At 32.5% G+C, this 23,119-nt stretch overlaps 1 protein-coding gene across 3 annotated transcripts in view; it reads left to right on the top strand.

Annotated features, from left to right (window-relative positions):
• The window catches only part of LOC118195043 (solute carrier family 12 member 4-like), a 189,459-nt gene that overhangs the window by 140,140 nt on the left and 26,200 nt on the right, over positions 1–23,119 (top strand). For all 3 annotated transcript variants that reach the window (XR_015042001.1, XM_085820197.1, XM_085820196.1), the window contains exons 17-20: positions 1,672–1,751; positions 10,174–10,262; positions 11,414–11,520; positions 13,800–13,916. Coding sequence is in view for 2 of the 3 variants with exons in the window: in XM_085820197.1 (XP_085676323.1) it covers positions 1,672–1,751; positions 10,174–10,262; positions 11,414–11,520; positions 13,800–13,916 (393 nt within the window). In the remaining variant the exon portion in view is untranslated. The remainder of the gene's footprint in view (positions 1–1,671; positions 1,752–10,173; positions 10,263–11,413; positions 11,521–13,799; positions 13,917–23,119) is intronic.

The raw sequence follows: 23,119 nt of genomic DNA, 5'->3' as shown, positions 1-23,119 counted from the left end.
CCTGCCAGTAGGCTAAACCATCACGGCAGGCCTGTGCTCGCAACAGTTCAAACGTGTGCATCAGGCACTGATGCATAAAGAGCCAGCATTGGTCAATCGTAAGGATGTACTACTCCATGACAATGCGAGGCTGCATGTGACTCAGGAGGCCAGGAATACCATCCAGCGGCTGAGCTGGGAGACTCTACCCCATCCACCATACTCCACAGACCTCACACCAACAGATTACTACCTTTTCCATTCCCTGGACAACTAACTTTTGGGAAATCCTTCAATAACCGGCCAGTCATCGAAAAGGCCCTCACAGACTTCTTTGCATTCAAGACTCCTAAGTTTTACCGCGACAACATCGCACAGCTAGCCACTTATTAGGAAAAGGCACTGGATGCCGATGGTGATTACTTTAAGGATTAGTAGTGATTATTATTTGTTTTATGACTCTTTTTTTTCCGACTGTCCCAAATGGCAAGAAAGTTTTTTGTTACCTTGTATATATTAATAAAAATATTTGTTGCTGTGAACAGCATGTAATTTTAATAGTGGAAAAAGAATAAATATGTTCAATTGTCTTTAATTATATTGCTATGTACAAAATTATGTGTTCCAATTTGATCTTAACAAGGACAAATAGAATGCATTGCCTCCCCTTTTAGGTAGATGGTGTCGTATGGTCTTGCCAATTAAGCCATTAAAAAAACAAAAATAATCTAGTCTCATTGAGTTGTGACTGTCTTCTAAATGCATCAGTGAGAAAAACTGATTTATTGAAGTTAATAAACTGCAGCTTTTTAACCTCCTAACAAGATGTCTTGGGCCTTCAATTATTAATTCTCACAACTACTCAAGAGCTGAAAGCGTGGTCATAATTGATGTCAATCATCATATTGACATTGGCTAGAAAATAATTCCCTAGACAGTATATGTTTGAAAGTGTCATGCAGAAATCTGTTTGTCAAGAGCAAAATATCTTTTATGGCACTGCTGATGGTCCTGAGGTCTGAATATTACATGTCCAGATTTCAGACCCTCTATTGTACTATAAATTCCTTAGTTATTTTATGAATTTTTGCCAATTATTGCTCCTTTTATGTCATAAATTGTTTTCAGTATGCGGGTTTTAACCAAGTCATTATAACCACTTTAGCAAAACATGCAGTCTCATTACTTGCATGCAACACTGCGTATTTATTTTCCAAGCCTCTAATATTTGAAATAAACATTCATACAGATGTTCTTGCAATTCATTGCTTTCAAGTCTTTTGCCTTTCCCAAAGAAATCTGTCATTAACATTAGTGTCGTCATTTCTAAAGCCTCTACTTCACAAATATTCACAGGTACATTGTTCTGTCCACAGTTCTTCGCATATGTTTCCTCAGTAATTTTGGGGGGTCGAGGAGGGTAAAACAAAAAATCATATGAGGAAATTAATGTATTTTATTATGTTCACTCTTTACCTGCAGCAAAAATGAAGTAAGATATCATAGATAAATTTTAAAATTACATGTGAGTATCTTCTCAAAGTAAGTACCTTACTTGTGAGCTTTGTAAAATGTAAAAACTCAACTTGCAGCTTCTGTATACAGTTAGATGAACTTTTGCAAATATCTAATTCTGAATATATTATAATGTTGTATATCTTGCATAAAGATATATTTTTGTGATTTTTATAGGGAAAGGTTTGACCATAGTATGTTCTGTGCTGGAAGGTGCTTTTGATAAGATGTACAGTGAAGCCCAAGCAGCAAAACTGGTTAGTTATTCTAAACAATTTGAACTTGGCATAACTCATTTTAGCTGGTTATGATTCTTGTGTTTACTTTCCATGTGTAACCATAATTTTTTTTTAAAATATTTTATTATCATCTTTAATAATGTAGAAATCGCTATCATAATCTGCATGTCATTAAAATAAACAGTAAATCAAGAATTATTTTACATTGTGGTTTTGGGCATTATATTTGTTTTGGTCACAATTTCTAAGTATTAAAAACAGCATTGTTGTTTAAGTTTTGAATTATAACTATTGAAGAATTGTAGTCTTGATTTTCACTTGACTCTGCTCTACTTCTTATGCAAATAATTCTCTTCTTTATATTTAATAGAAATTTGCAAAAAACAAAATGTATTGTTATCTGTAGCAAAATAGTTGATAATTAAATATTTTTATTGAATAAAAAGAACCTTCACAAGCAATAAAAGGAGAGGTTTGCATTGTGAATCTGCAGAATGCTTCAAAAGAAATTTTACTGTTAAGGGAAATAAAGATAAAACTATTACCAGCTAATAAAACTAGATCTTTATTATTAAATAAATACTATTAAATAAAGCTCAGAATCAGAATTTAATTTTGAAAGCTCTGACATTTCTCTTTGGATTTATTTTTCAATAAAAATATATCTAAAAAAGAATATTATTATCAGAATATTTTGAAATAATATGTAATATTGTTTAGCAGGAAAATTACCTGTGAACAAAATTAGAAAATGAATCATATACAGTCAAAAGTTGTTAATTCGGACACCCATAATCCGGAATGATCTATAATCCGGACATCAAAGCTACAAACTTTCTGTGCATGCGTCGCATTTCCGAGTGCGCGTAAGACCTTTACGGCTGCAAATATGCGTGTGCGCATTTAATGTGTAACGGATGGTATAAGCTAAGCTAAACTTATCTAATTCAGTTGCAGATTCCTTAATCTTCGAATTGGATCCGGCTTATTATTTTTTGCAGACTGTTAGAACAATTTTATAAAAGTAAGCTTGAACTTTTGATTATGTCAAATAGAATTTCCGATATATATTTACTAATATGTCAAGGATCTACAGAGCAAAAGTATGTTTCGAAATCCGAAATCTGTTTATCAATTTCACGCCGCGGCACGTAATGAATTGGAAGTTGATCTGTCAGCACTATCCTTATCTTCAGGGCAGATGTTTTTATTTTATTTGGCTTATAATTCCTTACTAAATGTAGTATTTCATCTTGATGTACTTTGTCTTTGATATGATTTAAATCAAGTTTCTCGTCATTATAATTCGCTTCCGATAGTGAAGAAAGTGACCCAGAGGTTATTGAAAATGAAAAAATTTCAATTGACAAATTAGTCGGTATTCTCCACACAGCAATTATAGGACTTGAACAGCGGAACTTTGTAACTAAACAAGAAATTATGTCTGTTTAATAGAATTAAAGAGAAAGTATTATCACATGAAACGAAGCAATTTAAACAACTTACATTGAAAGAAATGTTTAATAAAGTAAACAAATAAATATTAAGCTTTTTCTTTTTGTAAATTTTGATACTCTTTAGATCATAATTGTTCTTTATTTCATAAATTACGGTTTCATATTTTTTATTTTGTAATTTCTGCATGCCATCTTACCAGATTTAAACTGATGATCTATAATCCGGAATCGCCGAAGTCCCGACGAGTCCGGATTAACGACTTTCGACTGTAATGAGAACTGTAAGCTGAAATCTTATTACAAAATATTGTCATAACTATCCAGTTTACTTTGTAGACAATGCATAAAATAGTTCGAAATTTTGAAATTAATATATGGTAAGGTATCAGAAGTTTATTTAATTTATTGTACTATTGGTATAAATTAATATTTACTGTAAAATGTTATTAAAAAATAGAGATAAGAGGACATTTTTTATTGATTAATGTTGTTCTCATAGTCGGTGTGCTTTTATAATGTAGTAGGCGGTAAATGAATAATTTTAGACCTCATTCATGGGCAACAATTTCTTGTCTTTATCTAAAGCAAACAAAAGTCGCTATTTGAAAAAAAATGCATTTTGTTTTAAGATGGTAACAAACATCAAAGTTTTAAAATAATAATAAACATCCTAACCTGGTTTAATCCTAACCTGATCATTTGTAAAAACATTTTACCTTGGCCAATAAGAAAGGTTATAAGGTATTTCTCCCGCCTTCTTAGCATGCCTTCATAGTGTGGTGGTCTGCACACTGGGTACATAGTCCAGAGGTCCGTGGTTCAATTCCCGTTGAAGGCGTTGCTCATTTTTCACATCTCCTGCTTCTAAAAACCTAATGTCTCTAAAAGGTAACATATTTTGTTGTAACTGGCAATCACCTAAAGTTGTATCTGATCTTATGGAACTGAGCTTTGATTGGCCACTTAACAGTGTGTAGCTGTAAATTAGAAAACTTGAATTAATCTTATTTGTGATATTTATGCTCTAGTGTGAATGAAAATTTTTGTTTATTGAAAAGATAATTATAACACGTAGTTTTACAGAAAACATGTAAATAAGGAGACCGTTGTGTATTACAGAAAGTAAAATTGCCAAAAAATGTGGAACTGCCAAATATAACTTATTCACAATACTTAAAGATTGCAAAAAAATTCTTAATGCTGCTGCATCTTGTTCCAGAAACAAATCTAAGTGACTTTAAAATGCTAAGTGTGAATATTGTGAACCTTTACCTTTAAAATGGTTCAATCATATGTACTCTTCCACTGTATTTTTAAGTGGACCTGTAATTCATTCAAAAGGAAAAAAGACAGCAAAATATTTAGCTATTCTTAAATTTCACTTATTCTGCTGGTTGGTTGTACTAATTGCAAAAGAAACTCTCAGTTTCATCATTAGTGATTTGTAGTGAAACAAATAAAGTTGATGAAGCAGCAAATAGAGTTATTGATTTAAGTGAACAGGGGCGTATGCAGATTCTAGGCCCTTGAAGATTTTGAGCCCTTTCACATAATATCATAACAAGACTGTTTCAACCGTTATATAAAACTTGGCAGAATCTTGCTAAACCTAACCAGGTAAAAATCAGTAGTAAATACTTGAGCAAAAATTGGGTTGAAGAATAGGATGATATCTTTGCAATAAATCATTGGAGCTTTCAAGTTCAAGCTAACAGTTAAAGTTCTTCTACAAGTTTATGTTCAAAACTATTGTTGAAGCATGCTAAAAGCTGAATTATATAGATTTCTACATTACTTTCCTAGTGTTGAATGTAAAGTAGAATTTTGAATGTGCAGTTTGCAAAATTTTACTGCTGCTAGACCATGGTGGATCGCAAGTGTGCTCAGAGGAATCAAGCCTGCCTTCATGCTGATGGCTGAGTGCTTGTTTGGTTGAAATCTTACAAAGCAATAAAAATTGTTGTTTCTTTATTGTCAGACTGGTATCCTACAGCCAAGTGGCAGTGATTTCACAATCTGGAGAGCATTTACTTGGATATTCTTAGGATCTCATGGCGAGATAGTTCCCTAAACTGACTGAGGATATGCTAACATGTTATTTGATGATTTGAACTCAATTATCATCATCTTTCTGCTGAAGAATAATGTAATTGTTCTGTTTGATAATGCCCCTTCATGAACACACAAACATATGGCTCAGAATTAGCAGAGAATTTCTAGAGCATACTACTGAGTTTAAATGTGGTTTCACTGTTCCCCAGATCTCAGTCCCTTTGGGAATTTTTGGAATGAGCTATAGCACTCCCTTCAAGCTCTCGACTCATTGCCACATTCTGTGAAGGATTTGAAAGTGGTATTTATACAATGCTATAAAATAATTTTAGCCTGTCAGTTAAACTGAATCTGTCCAGATATATACCTGCTGTTATTTGAGTGAAAAATGAACTAAAATTCTACTAATAATAATTTATCTAATTTTTCTTCATTCAAGATAATGAATGTTATAGAAATGCAACATTTTCCTCTTTCTCTGGCTCCTGTGGCTAACATATACCTTGTTTATTGCTATAAAAAAATTAAAACATTTTTGCATGCATCAGATGATCAAACAAAAAGCACTAAAAACAGCTAATATTGCCTATTTAGTGCTTCTTTTATTGCATTTATTATTGCATGTCTGCATTGATTCCATATACTCAAAATATGGTTAAATGTATTTATTCTGAAAAAAGAAAAAGGTTTTGTCTTGATAATGGAAGTCTAACCACCACTTAACAAAATGTCTAATGGTCTTGTCTGGTAGCCTGAAACACATATTTTATTTTCATTAAAATTTGCTACTATACTATAAAGGATTACAATTTTGTGAACTAGTATTGTTAAGCAAAGTAATTATGTAATTACTACCATGCAATTAATGTGCATTTATTATTTTATTTAATTGTTAATTAGGTGAGAAATTATAAGTCTTAAAACAATCAAAAGTCATCAGTTCCCCCCCCCAAAATGTGAGAATTAGCAACTTTTTGATAAAATATTTTTGATTTAGTCCTTTTCTATGTATTATAGTAACATGTATTCTATTGTTTCTATGTGTTTCTTGTATTAGCATATATGACCATTTATACCAGTTTTTGTAACTCAACAACTGCAAAATACTTGACAACTTTTACATATTATTTAGTTTTATAAGTCATATTTCCAAATAAATGAAATATATTAATTCATAGAATTTATGTATGTTTAAAAATAATATAAAGTAAATGAAACTTAAAAAAAATCATATTTGCCTCTGAATTTCACAAAATGATAGAAATTGTTCCCATAAAAGATATAGAAAATTTATTAGGCACTCTAAATGTGCAGTACAGTATCTGAAATTCAAACATCCAGTATCTAAAATCCAGGCTACCAGCAACTTTTTTGTGTGTTTTATGCAAGAGCATTTGATTTTTATTTTTGTGATAAAACATGTGATGTGTAGTGTTTTGATTCTTAATTTCACTTCAACACTAAAGAAAATACCCCAGTAGTAAAGATACTATCATATAGGTTACAGCCAAAAACATCGCAGACGAAAACGTTGCGGAGAAAACAATGCAAAGCGAAAACGTCGTGCTACAAAACAGCGTGGGAAAAAGCATCGCAAAGTGAAGACATCGCAGTTCTAAAACATCATGGTACAAATCATCATCGTCGAAAATAAAGCGGTTCAAAACCTTTCCAGTTAAAAAACATCATCGTCGAAAATATCATGGTAAAAAATAAAGTATCTACAAATCATCGTATGACGATAAGATCGCAGACATGCTTTATTCAGGCTTTAGCATGGCATTTTTACTTTCATTTTTTTTTTCTTAACTAATAAATTTTTTGCTGAGGAAATAAGAAGGAAACTTAAGCATAGAAAATTAATGCAACTATAGCACTTTATGGAATTTTAAACCGACATCGTTAACTAACAAAGACCATTAATAAATCATTTTTTATAAAGTTTTTACTGGTAATTTTTCATGAGAAGTATAATCTATAAGTTGCATTTAATTTTCTATGCTTAAGTTTTCTTCTTACTTTTTCAGCAAACATTTATTAGTTAATAAAATATGTGAAGGTAAAAATTATCCTTCTTTACATCTTGCGCTCCCAAATCATTATGGGAATATCCATTTAAAATTATTAAAACCTGAAAAAAGCATGACTGCAATGTTATCATCATGCGATGATTTGTAGATACTTTATTTTTTACCACGATATTTTCGATGATGATGTTTTTAAACTACGAAGTTTTTTAACCGCTTTATTTTCGACAACGATGTTTTGTACTACGATGTTTTCTCCCACGATGTTTTGTAGCACGACGTTTTCGCCTTGCGTTGTTTTCTCCGTGACATTTTCGTGCATGATGTTATCAGCGGACACCTATCATATATTAGCATAAAATCTGTATAATCACTGATTTAGCTCCATAGCTTCCTTTTTGCTTGGCATATATCTTAAATAAAATGTTCTGCTTTGAAACATTGTTGGATTTATACTTATACCTGAAGCCAACCTAACAAATCATTATTTATTATTTTTTGCTTTCATCACAGCATGACTCTCAAGACATGGCAGCCTGAGAAATGACTCATGCAGCAATGTCTGAACAATTTTCACTTCCTTGCAAGAAAAAAAGGTGTATTGTAATCATAAGAAATTTGGGTATCAAATTCCAACGAAAATAGCCATTTTAGCTACTCTCAAATTCTTTGAATGATGTTTTTGCATGTGATCTGTATGTACAGACAGAATAAAGGACTGTCTTTTCTAAAACAATTATAAAATGGATTTAAAATGCATTCAGAAGTTTTTTTTTTTTTTTTTTTTTTTTTTTTTTTTTTTGTGTGTGTGTGTGTGTATGATGTTTTTATGTATGTATGTCACATAAGTCAAAAACGAGTAGCCATAGAACATTGAAATATTGTGCATGGGACTGCTATAACATAAATTGTGCACTTCCCTATTTTATTGCTATATTGGCCTCATCAAACATGTACATATAATTTGATTTATGAAAAATTCCCATCCTATTACCCAGCATGGTGAGCTCATTATTTTTATTCTAATATGATGGTAAATTGTGCATGTTTTGCTTTAAAAGTGATTGAATTATGTTGTTCTAATGTTCCAGTTAAGGTTTTTATACCCTTAGTTAATCTGCATGCAGTTGTAGAATTACCAACAATTTAAAAGTTGTTTAAGTGGTTTCTAAGTTTAACGAATCCGCCATTTGTTTGCATTTAAAACTCTTAGTAGAATAGTGAATTAAGCCAGTTTCTGCAATTTCATTGTCTTTTTGCCAAGTGGTACCAAACGTCAACTTTTAGTTTTGTTCACCAAAAAATCTGTCTTCCTGCCCACTGGCTGAATGTCTTGCTTTTGCATAGAAATTGCAATTTTAATCATAATTTTTTTAATCTGCTCTTAACTATATTTAGTGTTTTATGTATTTTTGTATTCCAATGAAGTGAGAAATGAGTTAATTGAATAAAAAGTATATCTCTAATGAAATTCCAGGAAATAAGTTTAAAACGAAATGCAGCAAAAATTGTGTGTAATCTAATAGGCTATACAAGGAAGTAATGACGCCCTTATCAATTTTTTTTTATATATTAGTAACTGAATACCAAAGAACAATTATAACATTTTATGTTGGCATTACACTTGGCGATGGTTACATACTTCAGTTAATTGTGCTGCATGTTAAGAGTGTTGGCAAGCTTTCTAACAGAAATTTCATTCCATATGCAAAAAATAGATTTTGTTAATGATACTCATAGGCCATTTAGTGCTTTTTGAACTGAGAATAATTGATTTGTTGTTTAGATAAGCCCAGGACCAGCGCTTAAGCTGGTACAGCTACACCGAGCGTCAGAATTTTAGAGGAGCCAACATTTTTAGAATTTAGAAAAGCACTGAGACACAAAATTTAGGGAGGTGCTTGGCTGCAGAATTTAGAAAAGGCAGAGACTGCACTGGTACTCAAAGTATCTACTACTGGCCCTGAATGAGCTTTAAGCATATGTAAGAATTTATTTATTTGAGATTCGGGTAATCTTTAAGCATGTGTAGGAAATAGGCTTAAGTATAATAAATAAGTAAATTAATATATTTCAGGCTTACCTTCATCATTGTGCGATAGAAGCAAGAAAACATTTAGCAGAATATTGTGTCATAGTTGGCAGTCTCATGAGACATCGCCATTAGTATATAGCAGACTCTAGCTTAGCTTTATGATGATAGCCATGAATTTGAAACTTTTCAAATATTGCAAACAAAAAAGAAATTTTTCAAGAGATGGAATTTGTGGAGAACAAAGATCATGTAACAAAATTTTTCATTGTCATGACAATGCAGCAGTCATCAGTCAACTAATGGATGATGAAACCTGTAGTATGATTCTAAATCCAGTAAATATCACTACTGATAGGGAAGAAAGTGACAGAGAGGTTGTGAGAACAAAAAAATTTCAATTGGTAGTTGAAATTAGTTATTCAGTGGACAAAATTTCAGTTGGTAATTCTGGATGTGTCAGTTGCAGGACTTGAACATTGGAACTTTGTAATTGAGCAAGACATTATGTCTATAGAATTAAAAAAAATATATATTAGCGCAAAAATGAAGCTACTAAAACAATTGTTAAATAAAACAAACAAGTAAATGTTGAGCTCCCCACCCACCCCCTTTTTTTCCAAACTTTGATTTTCTTAATGGTTACTATTTCAAATCTTTAATTGTATAATTTCTACATGTCATCTTACTTTATTTAAACTGATGATCTAATATCTGGAAAAATCCCAAAGCTGGAATTGCTGAAGTTGCTATAAGTCTGGATGTCATACTTTTATATTGTAATATGAAGAATAATTTAATTTCCCCAAAAAAGTGATTGCCAAAAATAAAATTTCTTGCTCATTTTGTTAATTATAAATTATATATTTTAGAGTTTAAAAAGAACAATGGATGAAGAAAAAGTAAAAGGTTTTGCTGATGTTTTAGTAGCCAAAGATCTCACTGAAGGCATTTGTCATTTGTAAGTAAACTTTTTTTTTTTTTTTTTTAATGTTTGCTGTTAATAGTAATTTTGAAATCAAAAATTGAAGTAGTTAATAGTCTGATTTTTGAACTGTGTTGGAAATGTTTAGTATGGCAACATATCTAGATAGATTAGCTACCTGGTTGTAAGAAATTTTAATGCAGCAAAACTCCAGAGACCCTGTATATAACCTTCCACACACCATAATGGACTAGAGTTTGCAGCACAGTGCTAGAAAACCAAGGACCATAGTGCCAGTAGCTTAACCCTTGTCTAGCCATTCTTATCTTATCTAATCATTATATCTTATCTAGTTCATTTGCACTTTGGCAGCTGAGGTTGATGGTTCGGTAAAACCATTAAAACTAGTCCTGTGAAAATTTGAAAATATAACCGTGATTTTTGTTGTTTAACTTCTAAATTAATACTTGTCCAGCGCGTTTATTGTATCTTAATCCAAGGACCATCCATTGAGACCAAATTCTGTCTTAACCATACTGTGAGCTTTTATAATGATGATAAATTTCTCATGAATAAAAGCAAGTTTCTGCCATTGACAGCATGCAGCCATTTAATATGTAAAACACAAAAGTCCATGTTAATGTAAAACATTTGTTAACCTTGTTAAACATTTATTAACAAACCTTCGTTAATGTAAAACACAAAAGTCTGTGTTATTTGTCAATTTTTCTTGTTAAAAAAGATAAATTTACAATGAGTGTTTTTATTGCAGTTTTATTTCTTTCTTGCTCTATCCCCATCATACTCAAGCTGTTGAAATCATTTGATTATAAGCAGCTCATTGTATGCATGTATCTGTTTTTGTCACTTTCAGCAGATGAATGATTACATGAAACGTTTTATACTCCATATGTAAGTCTCAATTTGCAGTTTATTTATTAAGCATGATAATAAGTGAGGAAAAAGAGCTTTTTAACATTGATGGTTTTATACTTAATGCAAAAGTTAATTTGAAATTTTTTAGGTTAATATGTATTTCCTTCTGAACTTCTTTCAGATTATTCTTCGTCACCCTGTTGTTGCCATCTTTTTACAGTTCATATTTCTTGATCTGCCTATGAAGTTTCAAAAATGCATTAACTTAGTTAAGCATGTGTAAATCTATGATTGGATTTTTTTCTTTTCAGGATTCAAACAGCTGGTATTGGAGGTCTAAAGCATAATACTGTAATCCTTGGCTGGCCATATGGCTGGAGACAGAGTGCAGATGAGAAGCAATGGAGAGTATTTCTTCGTAAGTTATCTCCTTCCCTTTTTCCCTTTATTTTTTAAAATTGTAATAAGTGTTTGTTTGTAGTCAACAGAATGATTTGATAGGCATTGCTTTGAGAAGTATACTGATATTGTTGAAAAGTTTTGATTTTCGTCCACGGTTACCATTTCATGCATTACCTGAAGTACTCAGTCAGTTTGCATGAGCTAATTTTAAATTTTGAGTAGAAATATTATCTTTTTTTTTTTTTTTTTTTTTTTTTTTCAGTGCTGTGTGTTTCTTTTGGTCATATCAGTATCATGAAGTGTCATGGGTGTGAGAATATGGGTGCATTCTTTTGCCTAAAAAACCTTTGCCACCTCTGTTGACAATATGACTTATGTCAACATTATCCTACTTGACAGTATCTGAGAATCTTACAGTCTGTCTTTTCTTAAAGTCTGCATTTGGAGTCAAATTTTGAATCAGTGTTATATTTTATTTTATTTTTTAAATATTTATTGCTCATTTTTACTTCATGTACAAACACTAGCTGCAGAGAGTGATGCTCTGCACTCAAGATCCAAACACCAGCTCAGCAGTATTGGGAACTGCTTTCACTTACTTCCATATCAATTGCAGATCAGTGTTATATTTTATTTTATTTTTTAAATATTTATTGCTCATTTTTACTTCATGTACAAACACTAGCTGCAGAGAGTGATGCTCTGCACTCAAGATCCAAACACCAGCTCAGCAGTATTGGGAACTGCTTTCACTTACTTCCATATCAATTGCAGAGCTGTAGTATCATATGATTGCAAAGGTTAAGCTGATATTAGAGACACTAGAGTACACGTATGTTTAAAAATTTTGTTTAAAAGCTTGTAAAGCTGTTTTATTTAAAATGTAAAAAGAAAATATATCAACCAATCATCTTCAAAGTAACATCCACCAGAACGCATGTTCATCCTACTGCTTATAGACTAGCCTATTTGACAGCTTGGATTATCTGAAAATATTGATCTTATTAAGAGAGAACACCTGAATTGGTTAAAAAGTCTAGTTTGGAGCATGACAGAGATTTGTTTCTGTTTAAAAGAAATCCAAATTTCTTTGCTCAGATGCTCTTTTGTCAAAATGTGATATTAACTCTGCACTACAACATGAACCGAGCTGTCCCAAATAATGTCACTTCAGACATTTCATTTGTAGGGAGTGTGCATGCTAATAACTTCCAACATCCAAATTCAAGTAATGCAAGTTTCACATAAACAGGATTTTTCTACAGATTTTTGACAACAGGACTCTTTTGCACTGTGGTAGAAGCAACTTCCTCTACTGTCATCAATAAAACTGAAAAAATCAAAAGTATCTAAACTTTGACTGCTAAATTTGGGTTGTAGTGGGTTATTACTCCTACTTTTGTAATGATTTCTGTAATGTGTTTAGTTACCCATTTCTTTAAAATAACTAAATATCTGAAATTTTAATTTTAGTAGTAATGAGTACTAAACATCGGATGTTAAAAATAGACACATTAGGAATGAAAAATTTTTACTGACTTGGAGTAGTTGTAACTCAGTTGTCTCTTTTGAGTTTTACAGACTTGGAGTAGATTTTTGAAATGGATCTACTGTAAATCATACTCAAGTAGCCTAAATCTACTCCATTTCAAGCTAAAACATAAATATTATGCTTCTGTGTTCTAGGAGTGGGTAAATTACATGCCTGCTGCATTCTGTGGATGTGGTGGGTTCTGTTTCCAAAACTGAACCCTAATTCCCCATCACACATAATGACCATGACAGGCACATAACCTACCATTGACAGCTGATAAAGCAAGCATTTGAAATATACATCGCCGGGACAAGCCCGTGCAATCAGCCTAAAGTTATACAGTTAGCACTTAATATGGAAACAAGGTCTGATCTTGTGTGTGTTTTAAGCTTTTGATATTCAAATAAACGTGGACATCTTAAACTAATCTTAACTCTCCAAGGATTATGGATGTAAAATTCTAGATTACACATGAAAATTTCTGCCAGCTCATGATGTATCCAATTTCTGGTTGGATACATATTAAAAGAAGGGGAATTAAAGCACAATGTGAGAGGGTCATTTTGGAACTGTAATTGAGAAAATACCTTTTATTCTTGATATTTTGAGCAATATTGAAGTTTTAGGGCCAAATTCATAATGCTTGGAGGGTTATTATATGTGTGATTTAGTATTTTGAGCATATATATTATTGTAAAAAAATCAGAGATAAGAAAAATAGTAGTTTGTTAATAGATTTGCTTGTTTCTTATTGTATTTAGATACTATCCGTAGTGTGTCAGCCAGCAAGAATGCTCTTTTGGTTCCAAAAGGTATTAATCTTTTTCCAAGTAACAATGAAAAAGTGTCCGGAAATATTGACGTTTGGTGGATTGTACGTATCCTTTTACTGAGCTCCTATGGCTGATAGTAATAAATATATTGAAATTGCAGAGGTTGTAAATACAAGATTAATAATTTTTTGCACTGGAGGAAAATCAAGTTTGTTATTTATGATTATGATATGTAAAGCAGCTAATATATTAAATATGCAATAAAACTGTATTGCATGTGTACCTACTACTAACCATGTAGGTAAATTATATTTTATTTTTAATTTGGTTATTTGTCAGTGCCTAAACCATTATTTGAATATTTCCCTGTCAGACTTTCAGATCAGTAATTTTGTTGGCATACATTACTGTAAAGTTTCGTTCACATGGTGGCTTTAACATCATAAGTGTTCACTAAGCAGCCAATTTTCTTGCTACATCAAAAAAACTGGTTTAAGTATTTTGCCTAAATGTTCTAACTTTTCAACTTTATGCCACGTGGTATAAGAGCTGGCACAGCAAAGCAAGCATCAGTTTATGGTTTCGCTGAATCAGCTATGTTTACGCGCATGCGCAATTTCCCCTTTCCTGGTTGGTTGTGGTTTAAACTAAGCAGGACTTAATGACTTCTATTCCTTAAACCACAGAGCATTATGACTACAAAACCTTCATCTGAATGAAGCATAAAAGTTTAGAACCTGAAGAATCTTGGAAATTGATCCCATTTCCTGGTTTTACCAACCGTAATTTGTAAAAGCCCAATTACTTGAAAAATATTAACTTTTAATCTTAACAAAGAGATAGCCATAGATTTGAGAATTTATCTATCAGCTCTCTTGAAAGTAATCATTATGTATTATTTTAATGATATTATGTATACATTAATGATAAAAAAATAAAACTAGCTCAACAGTGTATTAAAAATTATTAGACTTGCCGGGAAAAAACTTCATTATATTTAAAACAAAGAAAATAGCATTTTGCTTACTAGTGAACAGATTCTTTATATATGCTACAATTTTTGAATCTTCTGATCTCTTAAAAAAATATTACATTTATTTTAGTTAAACAGAAATTGTTTCTTAGTTACTGAAAAAAGCTCATGAAACCATTTTTATGGTAATATTACTGATGTTGATGTACCAAATAAAAATAAACAACTGTTATAAGTAATATTCCAACATATGTAAGAGATAAAAATCTGAAATCAGATTTAAACTAGGTTTTGCTAATTTATATCAGTAAGTCTTATTTTGCTTGATAATTTTGGGCATTTACTATTTGATAATGGTAGATGTTAAAATACAGCGATAAGCTTATGAGATTTACTGGTTTTTTAAAATTGTATTCATTTTTGCACATTGCATGCCATGGCATACACATATCAGTAGGCATGTAGCATGTTAAAATGAATGAATAGTGAACTCTTTCATGAAATGACATTATTCATGTATCTTTGACATGGAAAGCAATGAGTTGAAATGAGTGATGAATCTACAGGAGTTTCTTTCTATGAGTTAAAGAGACTCCTGCAGATTCATCCCTAATAAAGGCACAGTGTATTTAGTGCTCACAGATAGAGCATGCTTTTAGTCCACTCACTAAAGTATTCATCTATAAACTCAAAGGTGTGTAGCTTGATGCTCTCTGAATGAAACTGAAATGTTTCAAACCCATGTCAATAGCTGGCACCACCACTGTAATCCATCATGAAAGTCTAAGACTTAATTTAATTTCAGTCATTTGCAAACATATTTAATTAAAATCTAGTAGTATTAAAAATCTGTTCAAATTTCTGCGGAGATTTTTTACGTGCTTTTAGTTTTGGATAATTAGTGAAAATAGAAGAATTATATAGCTAAATGTAAAATACTGTTACTAAAACATAAACCAGATGGCAGTTGTTCTCAGTATACCATGAGTTCCGGTTTGACTAGAAACTTTTACTATGCCGATGTTCCGGTTTGATTAGAAACAAACTTTTCTCTGCCTCAGAATGGCAACAGTGAGAACTTGACTTTCGATTTGTTATGATGCAGCTAGAACGCTGCTCCTGAGATGTAACATTAGATTCGATTCTAGATTCTAGATTAGATTAATTTTAGTATTTAATAAATCCTTTTAAAACTAGATTGAGTATTTGATCATAGAATTAAAGCTGAACCACCGCTTGCAGAAATTTAGATGTGGCATTTGGATATGTCGTTAGATAGTTAGATGCATAGGCAGCGACATTCATGATTTGAATAGTGTACATTAGTGCGTACATAAACATTTTTTGGTGCATCGGCCGGGAAGTCGGCTAATATTCGAAAATATGGATTCATAAGTATGGATTGCACTGTGTGAAGTGTGTGAAGCCTGCAAAAGGTAGGATAAGTTTTCTATTTTAAAGTAATTATGGAAGATCCTAAAGCTGAGCTTAAATCGAAACGCAAAGTATTAAGGACAGCAGTGTCCAAGGTACTAAAGAAAATTGAGACAGAATTAAGCAAAGATGATGTTAGTATAAATGTAATAGAAGAAACTTTAGACATATTAAACGAAAAGGCAAAAACTCTGAGTGATTTAAACACTCAAATAGAACAGGATTTGAAGGTCCCAGAGGATGAATTTGAACTTGAAGTTTCATCCGCTCTAGAATATGAAGAAAAAATCCAACTGTGGCAATTTAGAGCAAGAAAAAAATTGAGGGAATTACACAAACTCGAAAATTCGGATAAGGAAAGTATGAACATTCCTAATGAAACCGCTATAGATTCCAAACTTGAAAATAATAAAATTATTCGCCTTCCAAAATTGACTATCGCTAAATTTTTTGGTGGTTCTAGCAATTGGCAGGAATTTTGGAGTCAATTCGTGGCAGCTATCCATAACAATGACTCATTATCAAAAGTAAATAAGTTCAGTTACTTAAAGTCATTACTAGGTGGGGTAGCTTATAATGCAATTTCCGGACCCTCACTTACAAATGAGAACTACGATTCAGCTATAGAATTGTTAACTAGCAGGTTTGAGAGAAAAGATTTGGTAATAAATGCTCACATGAATAAACTGTAAAATCTTTCCACTGTTAGAAATGTAAGGGATATAGAAAATCTTAGGAATTTATATGATCAGTGTGAAACTCAAATTCGATGCTTAAAGTCAATGAACGTCATATCAGAAACTTAATCGTAATGTAACAGGTAGTTAAACTTAAAACGTATCGTAACAGGTAGTTTACTTTGCCCAATATTGTTAAAATTAATTCCATCAGAGATAACATTAGAATATGGTCGCAGTAAAAACAGTGACCAAACATAGAACGTTAACGAATTAATGGAATTTATTCGTAAAGAAATAGAAAGCCGCGAAAGAGCTAGTTAAATGAGAGTAGAGAAACAAAAACAAAACATCGAGCGGAAATGATTCATAACTGGAGGCATAAATTAAACAGTCGTCTCCACTCCGCTCACGATAATGTAAACAACAAGCGCAGTAAACAGCTTGAAAGAAGTTCGCCTAAAACGTATGAATATGTTGCTCCAGTCTCTAGCAGTAAATTCATGTATTGTGACGAACTACACGATTCGAAGCGCTGTGAAATTAAAACCGTGGAGGAGAAAAGAAATATTTTAAAATCTCAAGCACGATGTTTTTTGTGCCTAAAATCTCAGCATAAAATTAAGCAGTGTAAGGAAAGAAAAATGTGCGAAATATGTAATAAAAAACACAATAGGTCTATTTGTTTCCAACTCGAAACCAAAGCGGAGAAAAACCAGGTTGTGTCGACAATTCCATCCAGTAAAGAAAATGTTCAGATTAGTCAATTAAAAACCGAAACTTTCCGCAGTGCATTGCTACAAACGTTCTGAGAAGGATAATTTAGAACCAGTTTGTATTCTATTAGACAATGGATCGATGAGAAGTTTTATAATTCGGGACATTTCAGAGAAGTATAAATTACCTGTTATTCGAAAGGAGACTTTGTCCGTATTTGCCTTTGGGGTTAACCAGGCAACAGAACAAACTTACAATGTTGTTAAAGTTAAACTAGAAAGCAGAAGTAAACCATCCCTAAATATAGAAATTGAAGCTTTAGAAACTAACCAAATATGTGCAACTAATTTAGCTTTTACTGATATCCCAGTTTCCATAATTAACAAAGAGTTAATAGGATTACAATTAGCTGATTCTTGTGAATTCAGTGACAAAAATATTGCTGTTTTGATCGGAGCAGATTACTATCATGAAGTAATAACTGGTAGACTTAAACGTTTTAAAAATAAACTTACAGCTTCCGAAACAATATTTGGATAGTGCCTTCAAGGCCGGACTGATTCTAACAGTGAATTGTTAAACATGGACATTATTGTTGATGACAAATTGGTCTCAACACAGTTAAAGCAGTTTTGGGAATTGGAAACATTGGGAGAACAAGGGAAGGAAATTAGTAAAATAGATAATGACATTTTAGAGAATTTTAACAGAACTATCAAATTTAAAGAAACGCGATATGAGGTTAACCTCCCTTGGAATGAACATTCGTCTGAATTAAAAACGAATTACGTAAATGCAGAAGTTCGCTTTAATAAACTGGTTAAAAGGTTAAGAAATGATCCACTGCTTCATCAGCAGTATCACTCAGTTATAGAGCAACATTTAAAAATGGGTATAGCTGAGGAAATTGATCCAAGTTCTGAAGAAACAGAAAGAATTTATTACATGCCTCACCAGCCAGTTATTCGACCTGACAAACCTGTGAGAATTGTATTTGATGCATCCAGCCATTCGAAAAATGAATACTCTTTAAACGATTGTCTCTATTCTGGTCCTAATTTAAATCCACCATTGTTAGAGATATTAATACAATTTCGTACACATAGCATAGCATTGACTGCTGACATTGAACAAGCCTTTCTCCAGATTTCTCTGTCACCTGAAGATAGGGATGCTGTAAGATTTTTGTGGGCAAATAACCTTACAGATAAGGATGGGAAACCTAACACAAAAATACTTAGAATGACTCATGTTTTGTTTGGAGCTACATCCAGCCCATTTTTGCTTGCCGCTACTATCAAACATCACATAAATACCTTTAAAGAAACAAATCAGAAAGCAGTTAAACTATTGAACGAATGTTTATACGTAGACGATTTAATAGGCGAGGATGAAGACGAAAATGAAGCTAAACTCATATATGAAGATATTAGATATATATTGAAGGCTGCTGGTTTCAACATGCGAAAATGGAAAACAAATTGTAGGAATCTGCAGGAAGTTTTAGATGAATACGAAAATGGTGAAATCCAGAAAGTTCTGGAACAGAAGGTATTGGAATATAAATGGAATTACAAGGAAGACCTTCTGAAGATAGAATCACAAAATCTAACTCATCAAGGGAAAACAAAGTTAATGACAAAAAGAGAAGTTCTTAAAATCATTGGAAAGCTTTACTATCCCATTGGATTTATAAGTCCATTCACTATTAGGGCAAAAATACTAATGCAGGAAATTTGGCAATTTGGGATGATCCGTTACCATTGGACTTTGAAAACAGAATGAAAAAACGGATTAATGAACTGTCAGCGATTCAGGATGTAAACATTCAGCGACATTACTTCCGAAAGACTAACAAGTCTGAATTGAGAGATATTTAAATGCATTGCTTTACCGACGCAAGTCAGAAGGGATATGGAGCTGTGATATATCTGCGATACGTCACAACGGACAGTGAAATAGGAAGTAGTTTTGTCATTTCCAAAGCCAGAGTAGCTCCACTGAGGAAGCTGTCCCTTCCAAGATTAGAGCTGATAGGGGCGCTCATCGGAGCAAGATTAGCCTCAGATGTGAAAGAACAGTTAGAGAAAAGACTCCAGATGAATGTATATTTTTGGTCAGACTCTTCTGTTATGTTACATTGGATAAAGGGCGATTTAAATAAATGGAAGCCATTCATCCAACATCGAGTAATGGAAATACGAGAGAAAACATCACCTGAGTCCTGGAATTATTGCCCTGGGGATGAAAATCCGGCTGATATGCTGACCAGAGGAACAAAGACAAATTCCACAAAAGGAATAACGTTGTCTGAACTACGAAATAGTGACATGTGGTGGCATGGACCTAAGTGGCTATTACAGAGCATCGATTCGTGGCCTAAACTTGCAGAATCAGTAAGAGATTTCAAGGATCATGAAGAGCTAAACAAACTTTTCTCTGCCTCAGAAAGTCAAGTTCTCACTGTTGCCATTCTGAGGCAGAGAAAAGTTTGTTTCTAATCAGACCGGAACATCGGCATAGTGAAAGTTTCTAGTCAAACCGGAACATCCCGGCCCCCATTGGACGATTGTCCAACATCATTTGGAAATGTGAGTGGACTGATATTGGAGACGGCTCGACGAAAGATTCCATCTAAAGTTCTGACGTCTCCAATATCAGTCCACTCCCATTTCCAAATGATGTTGGACAATCGTCCAACAGGGGCCAGGATGTTCCGGTTTGACTAGAAACTTTCACTATGCCGATGTTCCGGTTTGATTAGAAACAAACTTTTCTCTGCCTCAGAATGGCAACAGCGAGAACTTGACTTTCGATTTGTTATGACGCAGCTAGAACGCTGCTCCTGAGATGTAACATTAGATTCGATTCTAGATTCTAGATTAGATTAATTTTAGTATTTAATAAATCCTTTTAAAACTAGATTGAGTATTTGATCATAGAATTATAGCTGAACCACCGCTTGCAGAAATTTAGATGTGGCATTTGGATACGTCGTTAGATAATTAGATGCGTAGGCAGCGACATTCGTGATTCGAATAGTGTACATTAGTGCATACATAAACACCATGGTAGATATTGTTGTTGGAAATGCATGCAGTTAAATTGAAATAATTGTAAGCTGTTAGCTATTGAAAATTGCAGCTCAGTCTGAATATATGAGTTTAAAAAATGTGAGTATTTGTTGAAAAGAATGAAGATTCTTGAATATTATTAAAGCATATTAACTACATCTCTAATTTGTATTTTATAATATCATAATGATCAGTTTTTATTCTTAATCATGTTGAGTTTCAAAATGTGAGTATTTGTTGAAAAGAGTGAAAATGCATGAATAAAGCATATTAGCTATATCTCTTAATTTGTATTTTGTAATATGATTATAAGTTTTTTCTTCTTAATCATGTCGTTAAGCATAATTAAGAATAAAAAAACTTTTACACTTCAAATTTTACTTACTTTTGCTACTTTTATTTACTTAAGGCTTTTACACTTCAAATGAAATTGCTTTTACACTTAGGATAGATACATTGTTTTACTACCATGTAAAATCCTGTTCTTGCAAAATAAATCCGTAGTTACTCTCATGTTTGGAAAATTGGTGAAGTAAAGAACAGAAAGAACACAAAAGCAATCGAAGTGATTTTTCAAAAGTGGTGACCTAGAGCAAAAATCTTGAAGAAATCCACCTTCATAATTTTATTCATTATTATGTCTTCATTATATACTGAATAATATATAATTTTATAATTCATTCATCTACATTGATTTCAGTTCTGCTATGAAAGATTTCCTGAAAGAGCCTAACAATTCAATAATTTTCTATTTAATTTTTTTGTACTTTCAGGCCTGAAAGAAAAAAGAACAAAATTTGTTTTGTCTTCATGATTTCATTTTATAATGGGCTGAATAAAGTGCACTGATGTTCAAAATCAAGGTTACAAACTCAAAACATATGATATATTGAAAAGTAATTGCTTTATTATAATTAAATTTTATACATAGATGCCTAGTACAATTAGAGAATCAGCAGTAACATAACAAAGCAAGCGTAAGGTAATTATTTTTCAACATGTAATTGAAACTCAAAAGGGTCAGAACGTAACCTCTTATACTTCCAGAATGTTCTGGCTTATAAGGAGTGGGACTATCCCACATAATAACAGCCCCTCAAGAGGCTGTTATACTGCAAATGAAATTATTGATCATAGGTTGTGGCAACAAATCCCACTTTTTTAATAGAAGATTTTTATGTCTTGAGAGTCCTGGAAGAATACTAATGTTAGACAGTGGCTCTTCCATAAGGCTTCCAAATGTGCTGTATAGGGTTTAGATCCAGTAAGTTTGTTGGCTGCATCATACAGTTATTACCCTCTTTCTCCAGGAAATCATCATTCATTTGAACTTTATATGGCCTTACATTTTTATCAATAAAAATAAAATTGTCCCCAACAGCTTCTTATAAGGTTCAGGAGCCTCATTCCTATGAAGCTTAAACTGTAGTTATAGTGCCTATACCAAAGACATGCAGTAGTGTGCAGTCATCTGGCAGGTGCTTCCTCACACTGTCATTCCACTCCCACCAAACTGCTCGGTTTTCCTTATATTGATGGGAGGATAGCAGGCCCCCAGGCTGTCTGGAAATAAATGGTTGTCACTCTATGACTGAATTTTAGTCAATAAAATTACTCTTTTACTAAATCTCGATTCATCAGATCCTCTGCGTGATCTTTCATCACCAATCTTGCCATGTCTAGGAATGGTGTACATGAGATAAAAGATGGGATTTATGGAGATAAAAGATGGGCTGTGTCTTAGAAACTGTTAAGGGAAACACATACAGCTAGTTGCTGGGCATAAAGGTCCTTCTCTGCTATGCACCTGCAAATTGTGGTTCTAGACATACTAACAAAGTTTTGAAAGAGTTCTTTAGCCATCATCTTTCTTTGACATCATGCGTTTAATAATGTGTGCTAGTCCTTCACAGGTGTTTCAGCTCATGGGCAACCATAGTCAGGGTCACCAGGGGAGGATACTTATACTTTAGAATTGTTACCATAAACTGGATATGACAGTTTAGGGACTTGTGGCCATTTATTGTCCTCCACGTGAGATTCCTCTGCTTCAAGCTTGCCATTTGCTCTTTATTTGAGTCCATCATCTTAAGGGTTGTACGAATTCATTTTAACTGAAATCAATCAGTCTTGTGGTTTTTCTTGCAAGAAACGCAGTTCTATAGATAAATTTCACTGATTCAGAAACTGTTCACTTTCTCATTTAAAAAAAAAAAAAAATTTCCTTTTTAATCTTTAAACAACCTTCAGATACTCACATTGCATTTATCTTTTCCCAAATTATATATGGTATGAAATTTTAAACTGTTAGTAACAGCTATTTTGAATTATCACAAAAGAAATGTGTTTGTAACTATAATTTTGGACATTAGTTGTATATTTTGTATAAAAATTTTATTTTTTCTGAAAGTTTAGATTAGGTTGATTGAGTGA

Source organism: Stegodyphus dumicola, chromosome 7 (assembly GCF_044657685.1).
Source record: "Stegodyphus dumicola isolate Sdum_Otavi_A_Nest chromosome 7, ASM4465768v1".
NCBI lineage: Eukaryota > Metazoa > Arthropoda > Arachnida > Araneae > Eresidae > Stegodyphus > Stegodyphus dumicola.
This window is presented reverse-complemented; position numbering and strand designations above follow the sequence as displayed.